Below are 27053 nucleotides of genomic sequence, written 5' to 3' on the forward strand. Positions count from 1 at the left end.
ATTCTTAAATGTGTACATTTGGCAAACCACAGACCTTTTCTCCCCAACTGGCAGTTATGAGACCACCTAGGAAAGGTCTACTATCTGCACAAACCTCCTCTTTCTCCTTTAAAAAAAATCTGCAAAATTTTCTAGAACCTACTACAATGGAGCATTGAGGATTTTCAGGGTAGTGAAACGGCTCTGTGTGAACACTGCAATGGTGGATCCCGTCATTACACATTTATCCAAACCTATGGAATGTACAAGACCAGAGTGAATTGCAAGGTCAGCTATGAACTCTGGGTGACTACGATGTGTCAATGTAGGCTTACTGATCGTAACAGAAGTCCCACTCTGGATGATAATGAGGGAGGCCATGCATGTTTGGGGGCAGAGGGTATGAGAAATCTCTGTACTTTCTTAGTTTTTCTGTGAACCTAAAACTGCTCTTGAAAAAAAAAAAGCCTTAAAAAACTCCATCAGAAAGGTGATTCACATGTGTTAGCTTGACCTTTACTCAACCAATAAAAGCTATTATAAATATATTATCAGTCCTTAATAATGAAGATCATCTCCTAAACTAAGAGCTATTTAGAACCTCTGGCATTACAAAGCAGATGATTCAAAAATAGTAATAATAGGAGGCACATAATAAAAATGACTTGTTTTGCTTGGTTTTAAAATAACTACCTAGATGTTAGACGGCAAATTATCACCATTCATTTTCTTGTTCACCTTGTAAATGGGCTGGATCATTGCCAGAAATCTGAATTCTTGGGAGAGCCATTTAGATTTTCAAACAAACTGATTCGATAATTCTAGTAAGTACTCCAATGGTTAAAACTGAAAATTAGTTTACCACAGTTGCGCTGATCTTAAAAAAATATCAACCTTTGGGAAGATAGAGGTAGAAGTCAGTCTAGATTAATAGAATTTACAGTTCAGTCATGGTGAATTTAAAAAATACATTTTTCTTTCAATAATTATTTTCTGTTCTAGATGAGGTAAAATTTGTAAAATCTGCATTAAGGTAATGTTGTGGGCACTCTGGTGATTACAATGATGAGGTTTATTTTGGTCAGAATGTCAGAGGGAAATATTAATTGTTGTTTGTCAACTGTGAACTTTATCCTACACTGTCCAAGGAGAGATAATTGGGACCATCCTGTTACAGAATCCTTACAAAAGAGCCAAAATCAGAACGTGAAATTGGCAAGCCTTTCACACAAAGATTTGCTTAGGACTTCACTGATGTAATGCGAGGTCTTTCAAGTTCTAGGGATGATAGAACCACCACCCTCTCTGGCCTATCCCATTAGAGAAACCTGCGGGTGTGCTCACATTTGCCTGGGCATCACACACACACACACACACACGAACGAATCAAGCTAGAAATGACTGACCTATGAGATCAAAATAAATAGGAGAAATGGGTGTTCCTTATACCTAGAAATAGCTGAAAACTGCAAAAGGTGAAGGTCTCCACTTTAGCACCAGGCATTGTGACGGAGCCCCATCTCTCTCACTGTGGCTGGACTGTATGCGGTTAGGACGCTAGAGTGATGAGTTTGAGGCAATGTAGATTTCTGCTTCAAAAATGGAAGCTAGGTTGTAATTTTAGGACAATGGGATCTATATCGTGAATAAAAATTGTAAAACATTCCTTCTTTGCTTTTCTTCTTAGGCGGATTTTCCTGCATTGGGAGTGGGAGCTGCAGGGGTGCTTTTTGGTAGAGGAAATCCAAGACCTAATCCTTTTGGCCTCTGCATGGCTTGAATGGGCTCAGCGATCCCCTTGCCATCTCGTCCAAGGCCTGACCCAGGTGTCCAGCCCATGTTCTGGAGCATTCGGTTTCCAATGTTGTTTTCTAGGATTGGCTGGGCGTTTTCCCCTACAAATCCTGAAATTACAAAATGACAAAAAAATAAAACAAAACAAAAACCCACAACCCCCAAAACACATTAGTACAGGTGAAGATATTCTCAAGCTAAGAAAATCATATTCTTCTAAGTTTTTCTTTCAACAAGGTACCTGGGTGGGAGGTGCTGGTGGTGGGGGCAGGGTTCATCTTGGGATGAGGACCTTGATGGGGTAGAGGGATGAATGGAAGAAAGATCTCATTTAGAGTTTCAGCTCTACTAATCAGCAGCTGATTAAGTTATTTAACTTCCTGTGGCTTTTGTTGCTTCATCTATAAAACAGGTGGAACAATGTCTACTTCACAGAAAGTGGCCAGAATCAGTTGAGATCTTGTACGAAAAGTATCCTCAGTAAATGATAAAATACAAAGAGGTTTATTTAATTCCTGCCTTAGCCTCAATGGTAATTCTGAAAATCACCAACCTAACACCACAGTATTGTACATTTTCCTGGGGCACTGACATTCAATAAAACCCAAACTAAAACCAAACCAAACAAAAAGCACAACTGTTGGCATCCCTAATTCCTAGGAATTGTTTACAGTGTTCTAATCCTCTTCTTGTTATTTATGATTTGGACTATAATAAGTCTTTTCTTTCTCCTTCTTCCATTTCTACGTTTTGATCACTATAGATGCAGACAAGAAGGGAAAACAGAGGAAAATAAAATAATACAGAAAATATTAAAGTTACAGATGGTGCTATATATAAAATAATTCTTCCCTTTTCCCTCTATCCCTGATCTCCTACCTACCTCCATTTCTTATTTTGGAAAAGGAGACTGGGCGGTGCTTATCGTAGATTTAGAAATAGCTCTTGTTTCCAGTACGTTCCTAGCAAAGACAACTTAGAGATTCACCTATTTTAAGCATTTTCTTTTTGATGGCATTTTCAAAGATTGACTTTTAGTCTGAATTTTCTTGGAGGCTCTTATGGAAACAATTGAGCTTATGAAATGTACATTCGATTCTAGGGGAAAGTGCAGAAGTAGCAGAAGTACCAATTATCTAAAGTCAAAGGATTGAGACATTAACAGATGTAAAAGTCAAGGAAACATAAGAACTTGAGCTCCCTCCTTTATCTGCACACTTGGCCTTGGGCTGTGTGCACCTGAGGTGGAGCAGGCCAGGGCTCTGAGGGGTCCATTTCTGTTCATCCTGGAGCAGCAGCTGGGAGACTGTGGCGTAGGAAAGGGGAACCTAGCCAATCTAGAGGTAACCAGTTAAAAGCAATCACAACTGTCAACTCTCAGAGCATGTCTTGTGGTTACTCCCCTTGCAGAAGGAAGTGATTATCAAATTAATACTGGAGATCATGGGGGAAAGGGGATGAGGGCATCTTAAAACAATCATTGTTTTAATGAGAACATATATAGCCCCACCTCCTACACCAGAGCTTTCCAACAAGTCAGTTGTAGAACTCCGAGGTTGCAAACATACAGGGATGCTGTCGTTGGTTCACCATTCCCTCTCTAGTCCTTCAGGGCTAAAGATTGTCTCACTTTTCAAAGTTCTGAGGATGCCTCTTGTGTATAAACTAGCTCAGCCCGGGGTCCAGCATATTTCTGCTCTGAAATGTGGGCGGCTGTTTCCCTGAACAGTTTGAGGCTGAAATGGGGAGCTGCTAACAAGATCACTCACTACTCTCTTTGGCACCAACCCACAAGCCCCCTCTGCCCTTTTCCCAACATCATTAATTTTTCCTCCCTGACTGGGGATTATGAGGGCACCTTCTACTCCCATCCCCTGTCCTCTGCCCCCAACCAAGAAGGCTGGGACTCTCAGTCCTTTCTCTTAGATTATGTTTAGGATGGATCCTCAAGCACCAATAACAATAACAAAAGTATTACATAGGGGACTGCAGAGTATAACGTTCTATTTCTTGGCCCAGATGGTGGTTACAGAAATGGTCAGTGTATTATTTCATCCTTTTTAAAAAAAATTATTTTGTTCTTTAAACAGTCCCTCTGCATTTCCATGTGTTCTTTGGGATACGTATTTTATGTTAAAAAACTCATAATAAACGAAATAGCAAGGTTGAACCAACAGTTTTATTTTATGTGGTACTTTGTACCTAGCATTCTGGGGAGAGCAAGTTGGTTGTTCCCCATGATTCTGAGTTGTAGAAGAAAGAAACTGCAAAGTGCTAGGAATCAGTTTTAATAATGGACGTTCATTTACTCTGATCAATTGATTTTCAAAGCCCTTTATTGGACATTGTGGTAGTTTCAATCTTCAGTACATTGTGGGACTGAGAATGGAATACATTTGCTGAATTAGTAACAGACAATAAATAAGAACCAGGTTACCACAATGAGTCAGTTTTGGATTTGTTAAATTGGGTCTTAGTTCACTCAAACAAGTATCTTAATGTGTAATGGAAAAAAAAACTTTTATTTGCGAACAGCTTGAATGACAATGACTGGTATATAAAAAATTCATAATTCAGGGGCGCCTGGGTGGCTCAGTGGGTTAAGCAACTGCCTTTGGCTTGGGTCATGATCCCAGAGTCCTGGGATCGAGTCCCGCTTCGGGCTCGCAGCTCCACGGAGAGCCTGTTTCTCCCTCCAACCTTCTCCCCTCTCATGCTCTCTCTCCAATAAATAAAATCTTAAAAAAAAAATTCATAATTCACTGTGTGTGTGTATATATAATATATATAATAGACATATATATATAATCTCTCTGTGCACATATGCACACACCCATATATATAATATAAAAAATGGGCCCCTTAGTTACACACATGCACACACACACAAAACTGAAGAAAAGCCTTTTGTTCAAAACTCCTCCCTAATATAAGAAAAAGAGCCATTAGAGTTTTATTTTGAAATTGCAATTACGGTGTCAACCCAGACAGACCTCCAAGATAGCTAATATTTTCTGAACAGCCGCTGATCAGGTATATAAGGTTGAACAGTGCACTGGCATCCTGTCCCACATCCTTGATTTTTATGTGATTGTCACGAATTAGTTTAATTCTCTCTATAAGCTCAAATTGCATCAGAGGTCTAATGGTGTTCTGGGCTACACATCTGTTTAATCATATTTTAGATACAAAAGCTTGCTAAAGTTCAGGTTTAAAATTAAATATTTAAGAAAAAATATGAGGCCAATTTAATACACCTCTTAAATAATGGCTAAATTGCAGTCATTTCTCAGTTCTAAAGGGAACAGCAAATGGTAATTGAGTATCACCACTTAAAAATGTTGGTATTTCAAGCATGGTGGTCCCATACTTGTGTTTTTTATCTAGAAAGAACTCACTGTCTCTCTGTTTTTTAGGTGCTGCTTCCTTCTCTCTTCTTAATGAAAATAAAATAAGGTAAAGCGGTATCTTGTACTTTCAAGTAAAAAAATTTTAAAAAAAGGAGAACATTTAATTTCTCAAATGCTAAACCTTTCCACATAGAAACATGGATTCCTGAAAAGAAGAAAAAAAGCTTTTCTATGCAACCTTAAAGACAAGATAACAGTGAGTTCATTTTTCATGGACAGTGATTCTGGAGTGAGATCTACTGTTGGTCTCTCATCCTTTTTATGAGATTAAGACTTGGGATTGGAACAACTCAGTCTCTGCACAGCATCCTACAACCATAATTTCCTTTCCTTTTGCTCCTGGCAGTGCTAAATCTTTTAAGTCCTTTCCTGGAAGGCTCTCCTCCTGCTCCGGCAATTTAAGCAATACCTAGCTTGCTCACCCTCCCACGATCCTGACCCCAGCCCCCTTCATGCGGGATCTCACCTCTCTCTGACAGCTGAGTGGGTCTTTCCCCCTCACATCTTCCTGGGAGTTTAGTGGATGGTAATTCACTGGCGTAATTGGCTCAAGAGATGAAAATCTTGTATCGGCCTCTCCTAGCTGCTAATCTGTCCAGATGACTGCCAGCCTAAGTGGCAGCTTGTTTAGTAATTTGGCTCCTAAAGTGTTGTATTGATGTTGGATAAACAGCCAATGGAAGGGGAGGTGACACACGCTGCTTCCTACATAACAGCTAGTGCACCCTGCCTCAGTCCCTCCCCCGTATTCAGGACGCATCTGAGCATTTGCAGGATGCGCTCACTCTTTCTTCTGTCCCCTTCTCCCTAGTACTTTACTAGTCAGCTGGGGGTAGGGCTATTATTATTATTGGTTATTAAAATCACGAGTTATAATGTAGTCCTCTGTTCTCCATAACTAATTTAAGGACATGGATTTTTTTTTTTTTTACTACTGTTAAGAAAGGAAAGAGCATTTAGCACAAGATGTGAGAAAATGGTATTACTACTCTTTGTCAGATATTTTAATGATTTCATTAATATAGAAGAGCCTGATTCAGACGATTCTGCATTTTATCTGCAATACTGTAGGCATCTCTCACGTGAATTTTGCTAAATCAAATCCATTCAAGTCCTTAACTGCTTAAAATACAAGGCACATCCTTTTTAAATAATAAAAATTTAATGTAGAACTAATTTCTTTTTTTTTTTTTCCCCTCAAAGTGATGAATACTTTGTAAAGAATGAAAGACGTACTCTATATTGACATGTTTGGAGAAGGTTTTTTTTTTTTTTTTTTCTTTCTTTCTTTAAAGATTTTATTTATTTGAGGGAGTGAGAGTGACAGTGAGCAAGAGTGAGAGACAGCTCCAATAGGGGGAGAGGCAGGGGGAGAGGGAGAAGCACACTCCCAGCTGAGCAGGGAGCCCCAATGCAGGGCTCCATCCCAGGAGCCTGGGATCATGACCTGAGCTGAAGGCACAGGTTCAACTGAGTGAGGCACCCACAGCACCCCGGAAGTGTTTTTATTAATAGATATTTTGGTTGTACAGAAATATATTTTTTATGGAATCATTATAAATCAAAGAAGAGTATTTAAAAAAAAACAAAATAAAAAATTCTTAAAACTGTGTTGGTTCTGAAGGCACAAGGAGATGTTTATTTGCAATAATATATAATCAGGACCATTTATGGTTTGCCTACTGTGTACCAAGCACATGGTTTACTTGTTAGGCATATGACATTCATTATATCCATTTATCGTTAACTGTGCTAGGAAGGAATTACAGTCGGACTTGGAGACATGGTATCATTTGACCATGACTACACAGTGAGTAAGCAAGATTCTAACTTTGCTTAAGTTTACTCCAAGAACCTATACACTTTCCATGAGAATTAATGGCAAATTAAAAATTTTAGTGACAATGATGCTTCAAACAACTTAAAAAAAATTAACTGGGTTATAGCTGAATTGTAATAACTTCTCTTAATTTGCATAAGGCAATATACAGCAAACATACACTAACACAGTTGGATAACAAAATATAATGATGTCTGCAGCTCTTCAGGTTACAAACGGTTCCATAGTCACCATTTCTTTTGGTCTTCCTTATCAATCTTAAAGATAGGTATTATCAGTTCCATTTTACAGATAACACTGAGGTCTGAAGAAGTAACACACCTGCCCAAAGTCAACTAGCGAGAAAGTGTCCCACTTAGAATGTAGACTTACATTTGAGTCCATATGTTACCCTTTCACTGACTGAACATTTGACTTAAAATATTGTATAACCAGTTCTTTGTTATGTCATTTCTTTTGCTACATTCTTCCAAATGACTGAGATTTCACTGTTCACAAATTTCAAACTCCTGAGAAATTATTAGTCTAAACTAGCATACCAAGCTGGTCTGAAGACAGTGTTTCAACTCTCTTGAAATACCTAAAGATTCATTTGCTTGCTGTAAATCCAGTTCATCTGGCAGGTATTTAAATTATAATTTAAGTTTTAGATGTACTTGTAAACATTTACAGGTTTTTAAAAAATCTATTATAATGATCTCTGAATTTAACCAATGCATTTATTCCACTTACATTTATTGTGATCATTGGTGTATCTGGATCTATTTTTCTTGTATTATTTAATCTTATTTATCTTGTATTCCTCTACCTTTTTGTGGAATTCTCTATATTTTTGTTTCTTCCTTTCTAGTGTCTCTTGCTTGCTTCTATCAGCTTGAAAATTAAATATTTTTATTGGTTTAGTGATTACCTTTAAATATCAACATGCATACCTAACTTATTATTTCTTCACATTTCCATATTGTTGTCCAGAATTTTACTTCTATCTTACTTTAAAAAAAAAAAAAAAAAAAGATTTTTATTTATTTGAGAAAGGGAGAGCACAAGCAGGGGGTGGGAGGAGGGAGGGGCAGAGGGAGAGGGAAGAACAGGCTCCATGCTGAGAAGGGAGCCCAACACAGGGCTCAATCCCAGGATCCTGAGATCATGACCTGGGCCAAAAAGATGCTTAACAGACTAAGCCACCCAGGCACCCCTCCATCTTACTCTTAATACATCCAAATTAATCATCTTCATGGGCATTGTAACCATCATTATTAACTTTTATATATTCAATATTTTAGTTTTATGAACATGTTTAACAATCTCTTTGCTCACAATTTCTTCTTGATTTTGATTCTTTTTATGAATTCCATTCTTCTACATGAAGTATTAAGCTTAGTAATAATTGGTCTTTACCTGAAATTGTCTTTATTTCATCCTCACTCTTGGGAATAGTTTAACTGGATATAAAACACGATGTTGATGGTTATTTTATCTCTGCACTTTGAAATTTTATCTCTTATCTTCTGGACTGTACTGATGTTTTTAAGTCTGTTGCCAGTGTAATATCATTCCTATGTAGGTTACATCTTTTCTCCCTGGCTGCTAATTTCTTTTCTTTCTCTTTGGTGTTCTTAAGTTTTTCTTTCTCTCTCTCTCTTTTTTTTTTTTTTTTTTTTTAACAATGCGTCTAGGTATGACTACATTTATATTTACTATTTTCTGATAAAGACTTGTACTTTTTGAATATGAATATTCACATTTTTCTTCAGTTGTAAGAATTCTATCATTTTCAATGAATCCAGTTAATATGCTCCATGAATAATGGACCTCCCTATTCTTTCTACTCCATTTGGAAATTCTATTAGATATAAGTTGAACTTCATCCTCCTCTAAGTCATCCAGCCATTCTATCTCCCATATTTTTATCTCAGTGCTTCTTTTAGGTAATCTCTTCAGATTGCTCCTAAAATTCACTTTTTTTTTTAAATTTTTTTTTTTTTTATTTTATTTTGGCTGGCTATATTGAGCCTGTTGTTTAACCCATCCAATGAATTTATAATTTTCAAGATTTCTTCATAATAAGTAAGAATCTCAAATTTCTCCTTGGTTCTTTACCATACCTATCTTATTTTTTTCTACAGTTACTTCCTTTTGTTTTTATTTGTTTTTAACTTTTTTTTTTAAAGTTTTGGTTTATGATATCACCTTCACTAGGTTTTCATTTGTGAAATGAAGAGAGTCATTGGGGTTTAAGCCATGTACCACCAAAGTGGCTCTGCATTTGTTTCAAAGAGCCGTTTTTATGTTCATTTTTTGGCTTGGTGTAATTTTAAACCAGAAACTCATATGAGGTAGGCTCTTGGTTACATATCTTCAGATTCTTCTACTTGGAGCTTGGGTATAAATGAGATTCTTTATTTTCCTGTGCCTGTGGGTAAGTTTTGTTTCTAGTCTGCCCTCTTTTAAGGATAGAGCTTTCCAGAGGTTCTGGCTTGATAAGATCCTTATACCCACCTCCTCAGCTTAGCTCCCTTCCTACAGGGGCACTAACCAAACTACCTCAGGATTTCCTAGATTGGCAAAAACTGGGCATGGGTATGGGGGCTGCTAAGGACCATTCCTGGTTTTGAACAATTTCCTTCCTTCAGTCTCATCTATGCATTTAAAGAGATGACTTAATATTTTGTTCAGCATGGCCAGCTGTTCTGTAGTTTGTATACTTTCTCATTGTTAGGCTTTTATATTGTCAGGAACATGATTATTTCAATCTAAAGTCGATGTTTACCCTCTCCTTAAGTGTTCCTTGTACCAAATGGTAATGGAGAGCTGTCTGAAACTCTCCTAAAACACAAAACTGAAAGGCAGTTTGGTGGTGCATATATCAAGAGGACGAACTTGATATGTTTCTTAGGTTTTTGCTTATAGGTTCAAGTGTAGTTTGGTTTCAAAATTAATACCAACCATCTCTCCCCAAAGTGCCCATTTTAAAATCCTGGGAGAGATAAGATAATCTAGAATGGTCACATAGATCCAGTGGTAAAAGAAAATAAAAACACAATTATTGATAAATAAATTTTGGACAACTGAAGTGCCCCTTGGAAGGGCACTTGGCTATACTGACCATTTCCTGATTATGATTAGTATGACTTTTAATTAAAAGCACACTTTAAAAAAAAATCTTCATCCATTATTACGATTTACAAGTTGCCTTTATTGCTTTAAGTATTCATGGAGATTATTTTATTATTGAAATATCAGTAGGATGCTGAGGAAGAAGTCCAAAAGTCACAAAAAAGCTGTAAAGCAACCTCTTGCCAAAATCTTGCATATCCGTGACAGTGCAGCCTGAACCAATATCTACCAAGAAACTGAACTTTGCTAGGCATCTCTTCACATAATATAAATAAATGCACAGGAAAAAGGTGGACTCCCTCTGATGACTATTTTCCCTAGGGTATCAGTTCTACAGAAAGCAAAATCGTAACAGCAAATACTAATTGTGGATAACAACACTTTTAATACTGAGGTAGCCTCCATATTTCAAAAAGCATACTCACATCTTTTCACTATCAGATCCTTAATAAGCTAAGACTTCGACCAAAAACACAGACCATAACCAACACTGCTGACTGGCTTTTAAGAATGTGTTAATAATATCCTTCCTATTTTGTTCGCTGCTTTTCTTCACCTTTACAGATGACATTTTTCAAACTATAAAATGCATTCTGCTGGCAAACCTTCCTGCTTCAACAGTTCTCAATTTTATAATAGTCAATCTACATCCTTTGCTACTGAGACACCTACTGTCTTTTGGTTTGTGACTTTGAATGAGGCAGAGAAGAAGCCATACATTTAAAAATCAATAACTAACCTTATCAATATTCATTTTCTTTTGTCAATACAAAATACAAAGGTGAAAGAGCAGTAAATAAACTAAAGCACTGAAATAAATTCGGTGTTCCTGTCACAATTAATAAATGTTCAACCGATAACACTGCTGGCTAGTCTAGAGCCTTACAAAGCAAATGACATTATGCCTCAGTGCTACTGCTAACACAGGGTGAGTAAAATTCTCAACACACTAGCAGGTAAAGATCAGATTTTGGGTTACTAATTTCATAGGTGATTTTTAAAAAGTATTTATTATGTATACAATATATAACTGTTTATTCTTAGAGTCTTAAATTGTTGTATAAACCCTGTTCAGGATTATAAAGTTAAGAGTCTCAAATTACAGTTTTCTGACAGTGTTTTGGTAAATGTTTTCTAAACCTGCTGTTTAACTGTGTAACTTTTCACATATAAATCAGAGGGATCATTACATAATATTTGAGCTGTTTGCCTTTTAACTCTTATCCCCTATTTCAAATGAGACATAGTTATCTTTACCTGCATTTTCCCTGCTTAGATGGAATGCTGACTAAAGGCAAAAGGATGTGTGAAAACATATCTCAATTCAATGTGTTTTTTTGGGAGGTCTGCGAGGACCTATAAAATGGGGAGAATATTCACTTTGAAATACTTCTACATGCTAACTCAACTCTGTAAGCTTAAATATAATTGACTATTTTAAGGCTGAATATACTCGAGAATTTGAAAATTATAATTTTCAGAGACAAGATGATCAAGGATTCATAACCTCATTATCAAAGTGTATTTATGCAAAAGCATTTCTTACTTGAATTTGGATAATAATCTTCACCTCAGAGTTGATTCATTAGTATTAGAAGATATTCTTTTTAAAACTGAGGACTTTTAAATAACCTCATTCTCTACCTCTTTGAGAGGAACAGTTATGCATGGATTTAAAAAATGCATTGGAAATGAGTAACATAATTCTCTTACTCCACTACTGTGAGTAATTACAAAAATGCATTAAATTTCTATGCATTTTATTCTTTAAGCAAAAAAGAAAAAAAAATCTGGTTAACATAACCAAAATCCCGACTCTTAAGAGAATCACAACAGTTCTGAAATACAATGTTTGGAATATGCTGGTATAAGCTTCTGAATGTTTTAGGCTAAAGTTTAATGTTTATACCCATACTCCATATAAATGATTTCCTCTGATGCTACTGAGTTGTAATGTCAAAATCACCTTGTAGAAATAATTATATTATCCTCTCCTCAACCTTTAAGCATTTTCCTTCTCACTTCACATATGTTCAGAGTGTTAGAACCTGACCCTGATATTCTCTCTTCCTTACTGCCGGCACTAAGGTGCTTTAGTTCCATCCCTAAGATTGTTCTTGTACTATTTCTGCCACTAATGTTTGAATCATTGAAAGATAAGAGAATTCAGGGGACCATTCAACTGGAATGGGGATATTAAAGAATCCTACACCTGCCTTATGAAAGATTTGAATTGAAGAACTTATGACATGTATTTGATCTAAAAGTGGCTATATGTTCCTGTGGAAAGATATATTAGAAGTATTCTCATGAATGTTCTGCATCTCTACCTAGCAATATTTAGGTAACTCTTCTGTGAAACTTAAGATATAATAGCAGGTTCAAATAAACATATGCAATAGAACAGTCTTTAAAATATATTCTTACAAAAAGGCCATATGTTGTCATAGAAAAAACAGGGATTTAGGAGTCATGCAGGGAGATGGAAGCTTGAAACCTCCCTTTGCCATTCAATAATTACTATCTTCTTAGGGAACGAAGAAAAACCTATCACTTCTCTGAATCTTAATTTTATGGTGTAAAGCGACGTTAATACCACCTAGCTCATAAAGCTGTTACAAAGATAAAATGAAATAACAAACTTTCTGTTACATAGTAGGCACCCAGTAAGTGGTAAATATTATTCTACAAAAATACACATTCCACACACAGGTGTTTCTTACTTCCAAATTCTGAAAATTCCGTATAGCTACAAGATGATGATCAATATTATATTTACTCATAATCACATGCATAATTTCTAATTTTATATTTGGATGGAACAACTGCTCCAATTTTAAGTCATTCAATTTTTTAGTACTGAACTATAGGACAGCTCTCCTAAATAGAGAATTAAAGCTTTACATCTTTTATTTCTTTGTAATCACCATGTCAAGATTTCTTCCCTCCTTCTCATCGTTTGTTCTCCTGGTTGACATGGATATTATTTTCATATTCTATAAATCATCATGGAAAAAATAACTTTTCCTATAAAGTGCTTCCCAAATGAAGTTCAAGTTTATAAATATGAATGGTTAAGGATCCCAGGCAATAGGCCAAGGCTATTATTCTTTGTAACTGACCAAGTATCTACACTGAAAACATTTCTTAAGAGTCAGTTTGCTGCATCACAAATCCTTATTCTTAGGTGGGTTTCTACATTTTAATGCCCAGTTGGCTTCCTCCTTTCACTGGTTTTTATCTCTGCCTTCCTTATCATTGCTTTTGCATGAGATTTTGTTAAACATACTGTTATTCATGTCCTTCACTACTAAGCTTGGGCCTTTGCCCTTCTTATTAAGGCTTCCTGACCCCTCTGGTCTAGTGACTTCTCTCTGCTCAGCACTTGTGGTTTCCCCTATTCCACACTCATTAGAGTGGAATATTATTAGAAGGATGTGATTTTTGAGGTGGAAATAATGAAATAATGAGAGACTTTTTATTCTAATGCAGTTTTTGTTTGTTTGTTTTCTTTTGTTTTTTAAGTAGGCTCCATGCCCAATATGGGGCTTGAACTCACCTCCCTGAGATTAAGAGTTGCCTTGCTCTACTGACAGAGCCAGCCAGGCAGCCATGTTTAAATATGGAAAGACGAATCTAGGACTGTTGCAGAGCTGGGACTAGAAACCAGACTGATGCATTCATGGTTACCTTTCCATCTTCCATAATATGGGGCTTTGTGTTTTGAGGCTGCTCCTTATACTTTCCAATTTCTTACTATTAATTTCTTCTGGAGTTATTTGCCTTTTCATCTACTTATGCTTTGTTGTCCCAACCAGTCTAAGTTTCCGAAGGCCAAAGAAACAGCTTTTGAAGTTTTTGTATCCTTTTAATACCTCACATAGAGTCTTGCATTCGGGTAGGTGTATAGCAAATATTTTATTGATTGGCTGCCTCAAAAATATAAAACAAGGAACATGCAATATATCCTAACACCAAATGCAAATGATTCAATAGTTCCTTGTAAACTGTGCCTCTTCTTCAGTGTAAGTGATTTAGAATTATCTGTATTTTCCAGTCGATGATTTATGAACTTTATATTTGTGTTCTGGCCCAACCCCTTTTTGCTTTACCTGCTGTAGTAGGTCCAGGCAAAGGTGCAGCTTTTCTTCTCCGTTTGATATCTCCTGTGCATAAGGATCCTAAATGCATGCTTGTTTGCCTACAAGTAATTATCAGAAAAAACTATTAACAAAGGAGGAAAAAAATGACACATAAATACACAGCTTGTATAATCTGAACCTAAATCAAAACATTCTCAACAAAGATGGAGCAGCACAGTAAAACCACCAATCTTGTTTATATCGAAACATAATTACGTTTGTTGACAAGCGTTCAGCAGCTAAATGCGCGATCATAAATTGTTACTGGAATGAATAATATAAAAGGAATGCTTTTTAATTTTCAAAACTGGCAATCTTTCTAGCTCAACATAAAATCAAGCACTGTTGCTTCTGACAGGAAAATAGCTAAGATTAATTATCTAAAGAGATCACAATATTGTTGCTAGGTTATCAATTGGTTACTAATGCTTTACTGTCAGAGCAACATTTATTACAGGAAAAGTATGATCAATTTCTTTCAGGATATTATGGGGCAGTGAATTTTCTTAAAACATTTTAAACAGAAGGAAATAGTGATGTTCTCTCTCATAATTCGTATGATCAGAATTCTTTAGTTAATTGTTTATTAGCTAGGTGAGGAAGCATAATTTTGAATGTGTTAATGCTGGTCTTCTTCCCCTAAATATGCCAACATGATACTGGATTATATTTATAAAGACACGATATATAAGAACTGAGAAGCAGACTTTCTGCTATTCTTGAAGTTAGTTAGAATTGGATTATTTTGCCTAATCATGGACTCCTAAATTAAGAAGTTTTGGAAAAATTAGAAATGGCCCAATTGGAAATCAAGAAAAAAATAATACAAAGATGGAAAGGATTTAAAAGTCTTCAAATGTTTCAAGCTATAAAAGGACTCTGTTCATTTCCTGGATCATAATCCCTGATGTGGGGTTGGGATAGTATCTGGGGATCACGAAGCAGAAATAAATGATGCATGTTTATTATAGCACATGTTCCTTTAGTAATTCACAGAGATATCTGGTAGTATCCTGACGTTTCATATTTAACCTAGCAAGGCCTGTTGGATCAGTCTTCTCTATATCCAGTTATTTCTGAAAAGACCAACAAACTTTGTTCGCCAAACATTTGTTCCTTTTCATCTTCTCATGAATTGTATTCCTTCCCTTTAAGTTCCAGACTCCTATTTCCCTTCTCCTTAGTTCAGGATGACATATATACCTCCTTTTGCCTCATTGTCTTTAGAATCTCATGTTTGTGTGGGTTCCCTGTATGTACAGAATTTAATTTGATTTCCTCCTGTTCATCTGTCAGTTTGATTCTTAATCCAGCTAGAAGAATCTTGAAAGACAGAGAAAAATTATTTTCTCCCCTATGCACCCAGATTATTAGAGAAAAATTTAAAAGGAAAAAACTGATTCAGGTAAAAACCAAGATATATACTTATACACATATTCTCAGGTGTTTAAATATAATGAGAAACTGGGCACTAATTTTACTGGGAAGTAAAATTTACTTATAGTTTCTACCTATAAGGCACAAAGTACAGTACAATAATGATCTGGCTGATCCACAATCAAATAAAAACACTGTGAAAATCTATCAATACAGGTAATAGCAACAGACAATTTGTCTAGTTTTCTCTTCCTTTTGTATTGAGTGCATACTGTTTCTCTGTTAGAGAATAAATATATACACTTATTAAAATATTTTTAAAAATTAGTTCATTCAGGTAGTGACTAACTTTGCAGAAACACACACACACACACACACACACACACACATATCAAAATCTTTTTAGACATGCAAAATGTCTGGGTTTTGAGGTGTGGTCCTGGCTCCAATGCCAAAAATAAATAAATAAATAAATAAATAAATAAATAAATAATGAATGGTTATGATCCCATTTACTTTTTTAAAACTATTAGATTATTTTAAAAAACTACAGTAATATCAAAGAAGACACATCCTTTTTATACAAAATCAAAGAATTCACTTATTCAGCAAGCATTTATTAGTATCTATTCTGACTTAGCATCAGATCCCACAGAGGCGGTGACAGTGAAAAGAGTAGGAAAGAAGAGATGGAAGATACAAAGGACATGGAGTGTTCACTTCCTATTACTGGAGGAATTTACAGTCTCAGTGGGGAGATTAAGTCATAAGTGCATGAAATACTCAGGGACAGTGGTGGCAGTGGTGGGCAACACCAATTTTATTGGCTATCACTAGAGATTATATTATTGAGGCCTTATAACAATTTGAAACATGTTGTGCTGAATATACCTTTTTTCTTTTGTAGGGAAATATTTGTGCCTTAGTGGAAAACTACACTTTTAGAGCATATTCTTCTTGTTATCAGACTCTGATTCTATGGAAGCTAGTTTACAACAACTCGAAGTTATGGATGCCTGAGAGCAATGGGAAATAATTCCTGTCTATAGAAATACAAATGAATTGTCCCGAGGAAGGACAATCTTCCCTCCTGTGGAGAAGTCAATTCTGCATTCATCTGCCCATTCACATCTACACTCCTTACTCCTTATAAATCAGTGTTTCTTTGACTCCTTCTTTGAACTCCTTAAAAGATCTGCTGGGTTCCCTCATTAACTCATGAGTTAAACAGTATCTCAAACACCTACTCATTTTATACCTGTGACAGAGTCATGATTTTACCTTTTTGTACAATATTATCCTTTGACATCTGTGATCCCTCTGGAAACCTCTCCTAGCAAAAGACTGCAGAAACATTGACTCTGTAAAGGGTATACCAGACAGGCTCAGATATCAGCAATAGCTGAGGAGGAGGGGAAGGGAACATTCTGGAAATGGAAATAAAGTGGGAATCTGAATTCTGAGGCATGGTCCTTTTGTTATTGAACTGTAAATACCAACCCATGGACCATCTACTTCTGATCCTCTTGTTGAAATATAATAAATAACCTTAGTTTAAGCCATTGTTGGTTAGGTCTTCTATACCTGTTGCTCAAAGTATTTATTTAATTTTTTTTTATTTTTAAGTAATCTCTATACCCAACATGGGGCTTGAACTCACAACCCCAAGATCAAGAGTCTCATGCTCTACTACTGACTGAGCTAGCCAGGCATCCCTTTGCTGAAAGTATTTTTAACAATAAAGAGTTTGTTCTGGTCTGAGATGTCTGGGGAACAATCTTTTGAGAAGGGACTATATAATTTGAAGGAAGAAGAATGCTGGGGCTGGATTACGGGCCATATATGTCACATATGGCCATGAAGGTGTCTGGATTTCATAGCTGACATGGAGTCATTAAAGATCATTAGGCAGGAGAGACGGTTGGGCAGGTTAGAATCCTGGAACGCCGGTAGAGAGCATGGCTGGCCAGGGTTGAAACTTATGAGATGCAGGGCAACTAGGTTTGCAAAATCCAGACACATACTGCTTCCTGTCACTCCTCTCTGTCATGGTTGAGAATAACACGATGCTGCCGTATCATGGAACTTCTTTGTGTTGGTCTATCTGAGAGAGGAAGTGTGCAGGCAGCCCATGAAAAGTCCTGATTCTGGATTATTAAAAAAAAAAAATGAAAAAACAAAACAAAAACCCCAAAAAACCCAATGCCAGGTTTTATTACTTTCAGACACATTTAAAGCTCAAACTAAGGTAAAAAAAAAAAAAAATTAGTCAGGAGGGTCCTTCTTAAGAAATACATTTTTGGAAATAATTCGAAGAAATACATGAGGGTTTGACACATCGTAAGTACCCACTGTGACTATTAACTTGCCGGCTTCCACTTCCACTGTTCTGATACTAATGGCATGTAATCAGAGTCTTCTCATTGCTTGAAAAATAATTCTCCAAAGTCAATATTGTCTTTAAGACTTTTTTTTTTTTTAATACTATTAAGACTTATTAGGAAGGTCTGTTTACAAACACAGTGAAAAACAAATCTCAGGAACAATCCCTCTTTTAAACCTCTTTTCTCATCTGCTAGACCAAAAATTCCCTTTCAGGCATCTTTACAGAATAAATGGAATATAACATCTTCACTCAACTCCCCTCCTCCACTCCCAGCAGAGCCGCATAAAGGAAAAGAGACGGACAAACATTCAAGGAGAATAAAGTTCAAGTTAATAAAGTCAGTACATTGAACCCAAAGACCTGAGCCATAAGAAAAACAGCCAGCTGCATTTCAGTAATTCTATCAGGAATTGACTATCTGCTACAGCGCATTCTGAGATCTGGATTATTGATCAGTAAGATTACCCCATTCAGGCTTGTCCATCCCCCTTTTCCTTCAGACAGGTGCAATGAAGTTGCGACCAATAACACTGAGTAAGGTCTACTCTGTTATTTGTTGTCACTCCTAATGTAAAACGCAGCAGTTATTTTTTAATTTAAAATCAATGAGTGTCTCAAAGGAAGCCTTGTTGCTTCAGTCTAAATGAGGCATTTGTTTTTGCAAAGCAGAATACTTGGATTACTATTCAAGGTGATAGCTGGCTTTGTGTGGGTGCACGCGCACGCACGTGTGTGTGTGTGTGTGTTTTGAAGAAGGATAATGCACTGTCTTGTGTGTGTGTGTGTTTTGAAGAAGGATACTGCACTGTCTTATGAATAGACCCGAAGTTATTAAAAAATAATGTTAAGATTTTTTGGTAAGGCGCTGCAGGGAAACTACCAATCAACTATACCAGTGTGTTATTTTCTGTTAACAGTATTTGCCTGCAGTGGAGAAGAGGGGAGACAAATCAAAGCCTAATAACTTTATAATTACTTACACCTTTACTATTAAATGTAAATAAACATATCTTTAAGTGGAAAGGATCAAGAAATAATGCTGTTTTTGTTTTGGATTAGTAAGTATTGTCAATTTAGTTATGATGTGAAACGCAATTTCCCATATACTGATTCTGAAGATTTTCCTATTAAATATTAGAAAAGCAGAACTCAGAAAGAAGTCATCATTTTGTTTTGCTTTTGAAACACACTTCACATGGTTTATCCCCTCATCCTTTTAAATGGTGTGGTGATAGGAAACTGGGCATTTTATCTGGAGGAAAAAAACAACAACAAAAAACAGGAAAAAATAAAAGGGAAAACAAAAAAAAAAAATCCTAGTGAAAACCATCTTGCCTGAAAACTTGGCTTTCAACATGGGCTGACAGGGACAGAAGCCGGCAGTGTCAAACACAATAATATTAAAGGGAAAAGAGGAAGGACTTGTCCCTTCATCGTATGCACTTAGAAACAGAGCCTTTTCAGAGAATTAGGCCTAGTTAAAGTTGCCCCCTGGATAAAATGTGTTCCCAAGCAGCCTCAGACAAGCTTCAGAGGAGAGACAAACAGATGTGACTATGGGCCCTGGCATTTGGCAAGAGCACTCATTGTCAGTTAGAAAAATATAAGCATGGACAGGGCATCAGCTGCACAGAAATGAATCAGGTCTGCGGTGTCACTGGAGGAGGAATCTGGTGGCAGAGAGAAGTCTCCGGGCTGGAAAACCCAGCTCCGCTGGGAACTTCCTCTTCTAGATCCAAATGACCCTCTCCTCCCCTTTGATGTCCCCATGTCTAAACATACTAAATCGAAGGCATTAACAGCAGTATCTCTTTTTCTCTTGTACTAAAACACACATGAAGCATTAACTACCATTTAGTCTAAGTATTTCTTAACTATGAACATTGCATGAAGTCCTGGTTTTTAATGGTGTTTCTTTCTAAGCCCCTTCTTGAGCATGAAGCATGCTTTGCATCTAGTCTTGTCGATCATGCCCTACCTGATTCTGGTGCCTTCTCTCTTTGTGGCTTTGGTCATCTGACTTCATGTTCTGCCTCGAGTCCATTTCCCCTCTCCCTGGACTAACCCTGACTTAAGAAAGTCAGAGTTTAAGGTTTAAAACAGTGCACTGAATTTAGTACTTGTGTCCCAGGAGCTGAGCCCTTGCTTTATTCTGGACTTACCTACCAGTCATAAGCCTCCCAGTACCTTAGTTCTTTTGGATTTAGGTCTTTCCTGGATATCCCCAAATGCTAAGGTCTGGCCCTGAAGGGCAACCTGGTGACTGAGGCGGTCTCCAATGCTGCTGGCAGACCCTAGCCCAAGCATCAGCTGCCCCTGTCCCCCTTCTCTGCTCACTGCCCACCTGGGCTGGGACATCTTGACGCTGTGTCCATTAACATCCAATTAGCTGTGGTCTGAATGTGACCCCTCCGACAGTGATCTGGCCTGCCAGTGTGGGGTTCCTCTCAAAAGCCGATGAATTTATCCTGTCGGTGCCCCTCCACCCTGTCAGAGTTCGAGTCCAGACCTACTTCTTCCCAATCTGCTTTAGCCTGCTCCAGTAACCAGTGGCTGTGGCGAGAGCTAACGTTACTCGAGTTTCTTGTGTGCCTCAGTGTGTGCTGATAAGCACTTTCCTCCATATCCCCCAGTGTGGGCGGCAAGTGTGAGGGAGGGAAGGCTGCATCAGGAGGCCTCTGGGGAGCTCAGGGTCGGGCTGCACTGCCCAGCCATTCAAGGACGTTCTGGTTCCTCAGAGCAGTGTTCTAGTGGCTCAGATGTCCTGAGGTCTGGGGGAGCTGGTGGGAACTTGCATGTGGTCCCACAACCTGTTCGCTCTGATATTGCCATTTCTCTCCCAACTAGTTCTCCCAAAAAGCCTACTTGTTGCCATATTTGTCAAGGCTGAAAGAGGATTTTACCAGTCTTTGGCATGTTACTTAAACTTTGCTTCAATTTCTTTGCCTTCAAGAACTGTGGTTAGACCAGTACTTACCTCAAAGGTTTATCTGAAGATTTTATCTAGAAATCGTTTGTGTCAAACGTTTGGCACAGTGCCTGTATAGAGTAAGCAATCAGTAACTGTTGGCTACTACATTATTGTGGCTTTTGTCCCCACTTCACAGGTTGGGGAATGCTTCACAGAAGCAGCCCAGGGCAAAGAAAAGTTAAGTAACTGATGCGGGATCCGGGGAACTGATAGGAGGCTTCTGAGGTGTAATATAACCAAAAGAAGGTCTAGCGTAGTGTCACTAAACAGATACCAAATAAAGACATTATGAACTCATTATATCTAAACACTATCAATGTGCTAAAATAAGGATATAATTAGGATCATTTCTAAATAACAAGTAGGTATCTTTTGGGTAGTTAATAAAAAAGTTAATTTTTCTTAGTGTTTGATTCTGTCTGCGTTTATAAATGTGTCATAGCCTGTAAGAATAAGTCCTCATTTTTCATTAAAAAAACAAAACAAAACAAAACAACTCAATAAAAACCCAGGAGAGTCTTGCAACTCTGAAGCCCACTGTCTCAAATTTTCTCTTGGCCACTACTTGGTACTTCCTATGTCAAAGAAGTCTTACTTCCTCCAAGTGGTGTATTTCATGCTTTATCTAAGGCCCCGAGGGTCTGCTATTCTGTTACCATTCCTTTTGTGTGAATTATTAAACCCAACTTCCATATCCCTAAACAGCTCTTATAAAAGCTGCTTCTTTTTGTACCTCCTTGTTATTCTAGACAAAGGGTACCTAAAAGGTGGTGGTGACTGCTGTCTCACTCCATTTAGGTAGATATCCTGAGATAATCACTAGAACATTCTGAGCGTACCTAGGTGAGAACATTCTCACATCTAGAAGGGAGTTAAACCTTTCATAGAGCAAATTATTCATAAGGTTTCAAAAAATCTCTTTGGGAGAACCGCTATTACATCTTGGCTTCCATGCTTCCCGTATCTGTCCAAGCCCTACGGATATTTTTAAGGAACTGCTGGTCACCAAGGCCATGTACATGACCTAACACTGGAGCAACCTATTCTACCCACTTGAGAAAACTTCTTCTTTATGTTTCCTAATTTCCACCATCCTTGAGAACTTAATCTTTCACCCTTCACAGTTCTCCCAGAGTCCTCAAATCTAAATGTTCTTCCTTGTTTTTAAACTTTCCTAACCTCACTCTCCTTCTAAGAACTTTTCCTCTACATTTCATAGCAATCTGTGTTTCTGTCTGTTGTTACATATATCGTCTGGTCCAACCTGTTTTCAGATTAGAGGGGACTGTCAGCTAAAAACACTGGAACAACTTAAGGCCAAGAACCATGTGCAATTTCACGGAATCTAACTTTGCTTCTGTCATATATTAGAGGCACAATAAATATTTACTGAACTAAAACAAATTAAACTATTGTAAAAACTGTTGCCTCAACATTTCATTTGGCAATTAAGCATGCATTTTTTTGTGATAACACTTCTTCCTTGAAGTGTTTCTTAAATTTACTCAAAAACATTCATTTAACAATTAACAAAACTTGATCAGGTATTCTACTAGATGCTAAGAAAACACAAATATGGCTCCTACCATCAAGGGGCTCATAGCCTAATGCCGGAAACACAAGAAAGAGAAATTACTATACAGTGTAGTAAGTCCATAAGGTTATGGTAGCAGACCACCTCTTTGGGGAAACAGGAAAATTCATTTCGCCTGAGTTCAAATTTGGATATTGTCTCTCCAAGCAGAATCTAAGATATTTGAGGCATCTTGGAGTACTCTTTTATTCTTCACACCATAGTACCTAGGAAATAGTAGGCACTTAGTAAACGGATATTGATTTAATTTCTTCAATTCCTAGCCATAACTATGTATTTCTGGAATCTGTTTATCAATGATATGTAGTATAGAATTTCAACAATAAATTTATTCCAATTTCCTTGAAAAAAATGATATAACAAAGCTAGTGTTAAGTCTTAGGAGAGATTAAAAATTATGCAAAAGAAACACAATTATTTTGAATATCTCCATTAAATGCAAGAGGATATGTGTTTACATTTAAAAAATTGGGATGTCGATCCCGATGACATTTTGCATCTTACAAAGAAGAACTATCAATTCAGACACAGATTCAGATATAACACCACATTCTCTCTGATTATGAGACCATATAGTATTTCTTAAGATGGTATGGTTGGCATTTAAAATGTCCATTAATAAAGCTATGGAGTGTTCTTAATAATATTCCTAACTTTTTTGAGGAAGTCCATACATTACTCATTTTCGTATTCACTTTCTCCAGTGTAGTATATAATACTTGTATGTTTGTTGAACTGACTTCCTACTATAATCTCCTATTCACTCTTTCTGACTCTAAGCCAAGCTTTAATAAGTGCAGTTCTTAGGGAATATTTTGGAATGGAAGTGCTGAGTTTCTTTCTTTCACCAGCATCAGAGAATGATGGAATTAAAGGGGCAGGGCAGAAAATATGTTATTTTTTTTTATTAGTTTGAATACACGTTAGTTTCTTAAATCTTAGAATTTATTACTAAATTACCAGGAACATCCAAACATATTCAGTGTCAACTACATATGGGGTATTATGCTAAGTATTTCACATACGATAGGTCTGAGGAACCTAAGGTCCAGAGAAACTGTTACTTGTCAAAGATCACATAAACAGAAATGAAGTTATTCTATTTGAGCCAAGGAATGCATGCCTCTAAAGAATAATTTTTTCCCCTATACCATACTGCCTCAACTTAGTTTATTATACTCCATTTAATAAATGTCTACTGAAAATGTAATGCATGCCATGCCCTATGCCATAAAACAGGATTGGGAAATAAAAAAGATATGGCTTTCATTTTCAAGGGGTTAAAGTCTACCGATCAAGTGGGAAAATGATTTCAACTCAATATTCAAAGAGAATTCCAAACCAGAGTGCAAGGCATTCCAGGCCCCTTGGTGAGAGAAGACATCTAGAGAGGCACAACTACCTTGAAGTGCATGTACCACATGCCATCTTTGGGGCTCTATGAGCAACTCAACAAGACAGGAGTGAGAACATATGGAGACACGGGGGGAGAAGTCACCTCCCTGCAGACATCAAATTTTAAGAAGTTCAATGAATCTGTCCATTTGCCATTATTTTAAATTCTCTAGAAAAAAGGAATGAAATGCCTGTTGGACTGAATTAATCAGTTTATTAACTAAATCAATAGTTGAATTCGGTGGGGAAAAAGTCTGTCCCTAATTCTTTGTAGAAGTAGCTTTGGATAGTTTTGTAGCTACGGTCAGGAAGTTATTGGCCTGGTGCAGAGATGGAATTCCATGGAGATCTACTTCCAAGGTAGCTTTTGAAGTTGAGAGGCTCTGTTCATTCAACAGTTTATAATTTACTTGCACGGCTGAGTTGGCAGATACAGGCTCAAGACCGAGCTCAGTTTTGGTATTCTGTAAAGTGTCCCATGATGACTTGTTGAAAGGGGACTGAGACTAATGTCCTAATTCTACCTGCTGTAATGAACATCTGTAGAGTACAACCACTAAAACGCAAAGGCAGATGTGGCTGCCACTTTCACCTCCACACTGAGGAGGTAATAAACACTGGATATTTTAATAATAGGCCAGAATGTCTTAAAGTTCTGAAAGATGTAGGGAGTTATTTCTACTCTGGAATATGTCAGACAGCATTGCCATTAGACGCAAACTTACTTGAATTTAGGTTAAATTATTGTTTATTGGTGGAATTCAATTGGGAATCTATGACTCAGCTGAAATGCCACCCCCTTTAGGCAGACTTATCTGACTGCTATAGTCAGAATAATCTCTCACTCCTTGGAGAAAACAATGATTTTTACTTTAAGCTACAGCTATATATCTACATGAACCAATACTCTATTTAGACTGTAGATTCCTTGAACGCAGTGGGGCCCACATCTGATTTATTTCTTTTAAGTAGATTTCCCTCAGCACTTATAAGCCTTGCCAACAACAGGCACTTATTAAATCATTATTGAATAAAATTTAACAAGGCATGCCAGAGTTTTGATAGTAACTTGTTTTTATGATAATCAATATCTTTATTGAGGTTCCGATTTCTGTAATAAATAAATGCTTACTTATGGGAATAGAAAATCACAAAACGAATTCAGTTCCTATCGTGGGCTTTGGGGTGGAAGTATGTGCAAAATCAAACTTGTATATATCTAAGTCAGCTTTTAAAGTCTAGGCAGGCATCTAATGCAAAAGTGTTTCCCTTTTTACATAATTTTGTGTTTTGCTAAGTTGCTAAGTGTAACTTTAGGAAAAGAATGCTTTCGGTGCCTTCTCTTCCATGATAGTTTTTGGCAGACGAATGAACAATATGTACATAAAACTTTTACACACTTGTTAGCAAATGTTTCCTAGACTGTGAAATATACTCTAATAGCTAAGGAAGCTATTGGGGGCTTGTGCTGACTACATGAACACTAAATGTTCAGTGATCAAGAGAAAGAGTATTTCAGGATTCTCCTAGTTCTATTCAACTCGAATACCTACAAAATTGGAATGCATTAGCTTATATTCAGAATCAATTATGTCATCAAGATCTTTGACCAAACATCCTTTCTCATTTTGGTAATTCAGGTCTACTACCCTTTATATTTGGAAGGTCTATTATCTTTAAATGTCCACAGAGAAATATCCTACCAAAAATTAACTTCAAATAAAAATGAAGTCTTTTGGGACGCCTGGGTGGCTCAGTTGGTTAAGCAGCTGCCTTCGGCTCAGGTCATGATCCCAACGTCCTGGGATCGAGTCCCACATCAGGCTCCTTGCTCGGAAGGGAGCCTGCTTCTCTGTCTGCCTGTGCTCGCTCTCTCTCCCTCTGTCTCTGACAAATAAATAAATAAAATCTTAAAAAAAAAATGAAGTCTTTTCTCATTTCCTCATTTACATTTACATACATTTACTCTTTTCTCATTTACATTGCATTTCTTTAAAAAACATGCAGGCCTCTATATTTTTTAAATTTCAGACACTGAATGCCAAATTAACACCAATCGTTTTAGTCATGGTTTCAAAATGTTGCCACTTTCTCTGTTACATAATGCACAAATAATCTAAAATGTTTAAAATTACTATTTTAGAAGAGTCAACAGTTTTGCTTAAAAACGAGATAGCAGATTTAAGAAGATGGTCGAGTTCATTTTTATACGTCTTAGGAATAAGACTTGAGGAAAAAGACACTATGGTGTAAATTATCTGGCATTTGAGCTGGGAAAGCTACTGGACCTCTCTCTCTTTCATCACATGCAACATGGGAAAAATAACAGTATCTACTTCAGAGGCTAATTTTGGAAATTAAATGAGATGAAATAAATGCATTGTTGACACCCAGGGGATCTCAGCTATTTTGGTATTTAACCAGAAAAATGATGGGGAATTTTTTTCTTCAATTTTAGGTAGTATATTTTAAATTCCCTGTCATTGATCCTTCTTAACTGCATATCCACTTATCTGGAGAGGTGTTACAGCGCAGTGGTTAAGAGTGTGGACTCTGAAGCCAAGAGACGAAGTTTCATTGCTGCTTCTCCATTTAACAACCTGGGCAAACCTAGACAAGTTACTTAATTTTTACACGTTGCCTTTCCCATCTGAGAAATGGAGGTAATAGTGGAACTGTTCTCAAAGAGTTGATGTGAGGGCTGATGTGTGGCTCACTGCATGTGCTCAGTAAGTCTTGACTATAATTCCCCAAAGACAAAAAGAGAGTTTGTTTATGGTAAACTGAACACTGTATTGATTCTGTCGCTTTCTTGTCCCAATCATAAGCCCAAAGAAGTAGAGAAATTCTAGGAACCAGAACATATTTTGTTTTTAGAGTACGAATGGGGAAATATACCAGACTTATCATTAGCTAAAAGGTCTAAATATATTCTATAAACATACAAATGTGTCATGAATGCAAATACAACAGAACACGATATACCAAATCAGAGGTTGTCAAGCTGATTTCCCACTCTACTTTATATCTTTTTTATGAATCTTAAAT

The 27053-nt window shown here is 36.9% G+C and overlaps 1 protein-coding gene across 2 annotated transcripts in view; it reads right to left on the reverse strand.

Annotated features, from left to right (window-relative positions):
- Positions 1–365: 365 nt before the first annotated feature.
- GPATCH2 (G-patch domain containing 2) overlaps positions 366–27053 on the reverse strand; it is a 169243-nt gene continuing 142555 nt past the window's right edge. For both annotated transcript variants that reach the window (XM_032872929.1, XM_032872928.1), the window contains 2 exons: positions 14253–14341; positions 366–1883 (listed from right to left, as the gene is read on the reverse strand). In XM_032872929.1, the coding sequence (XP_032728820.1) occupies positions 1663–1883; positions 14253–14341 (310 nt within the window). In that variant the 3' untranslated portion in view covers positions 366–1662. The remainder of the gene's footprint in view (positions 1884–14252; positions 14342–27053) is intronic.

This window comes from Lontra canadensis, unplaced genomic scaffold (assembly GCF_010015895.1).
Source record: "Lontra canadensis isolate GAN:19392208 unplaced genomic scaffold, GSC_riverotter_1.0 scaffold46, whole genome shotgun sequence".
NCBI classification, from domain to species: Eukaryota; Metazoa; Chordata; class Mammalia; order Carnivora; family Mustelidae; genus Lontra; species Lontra canadensis.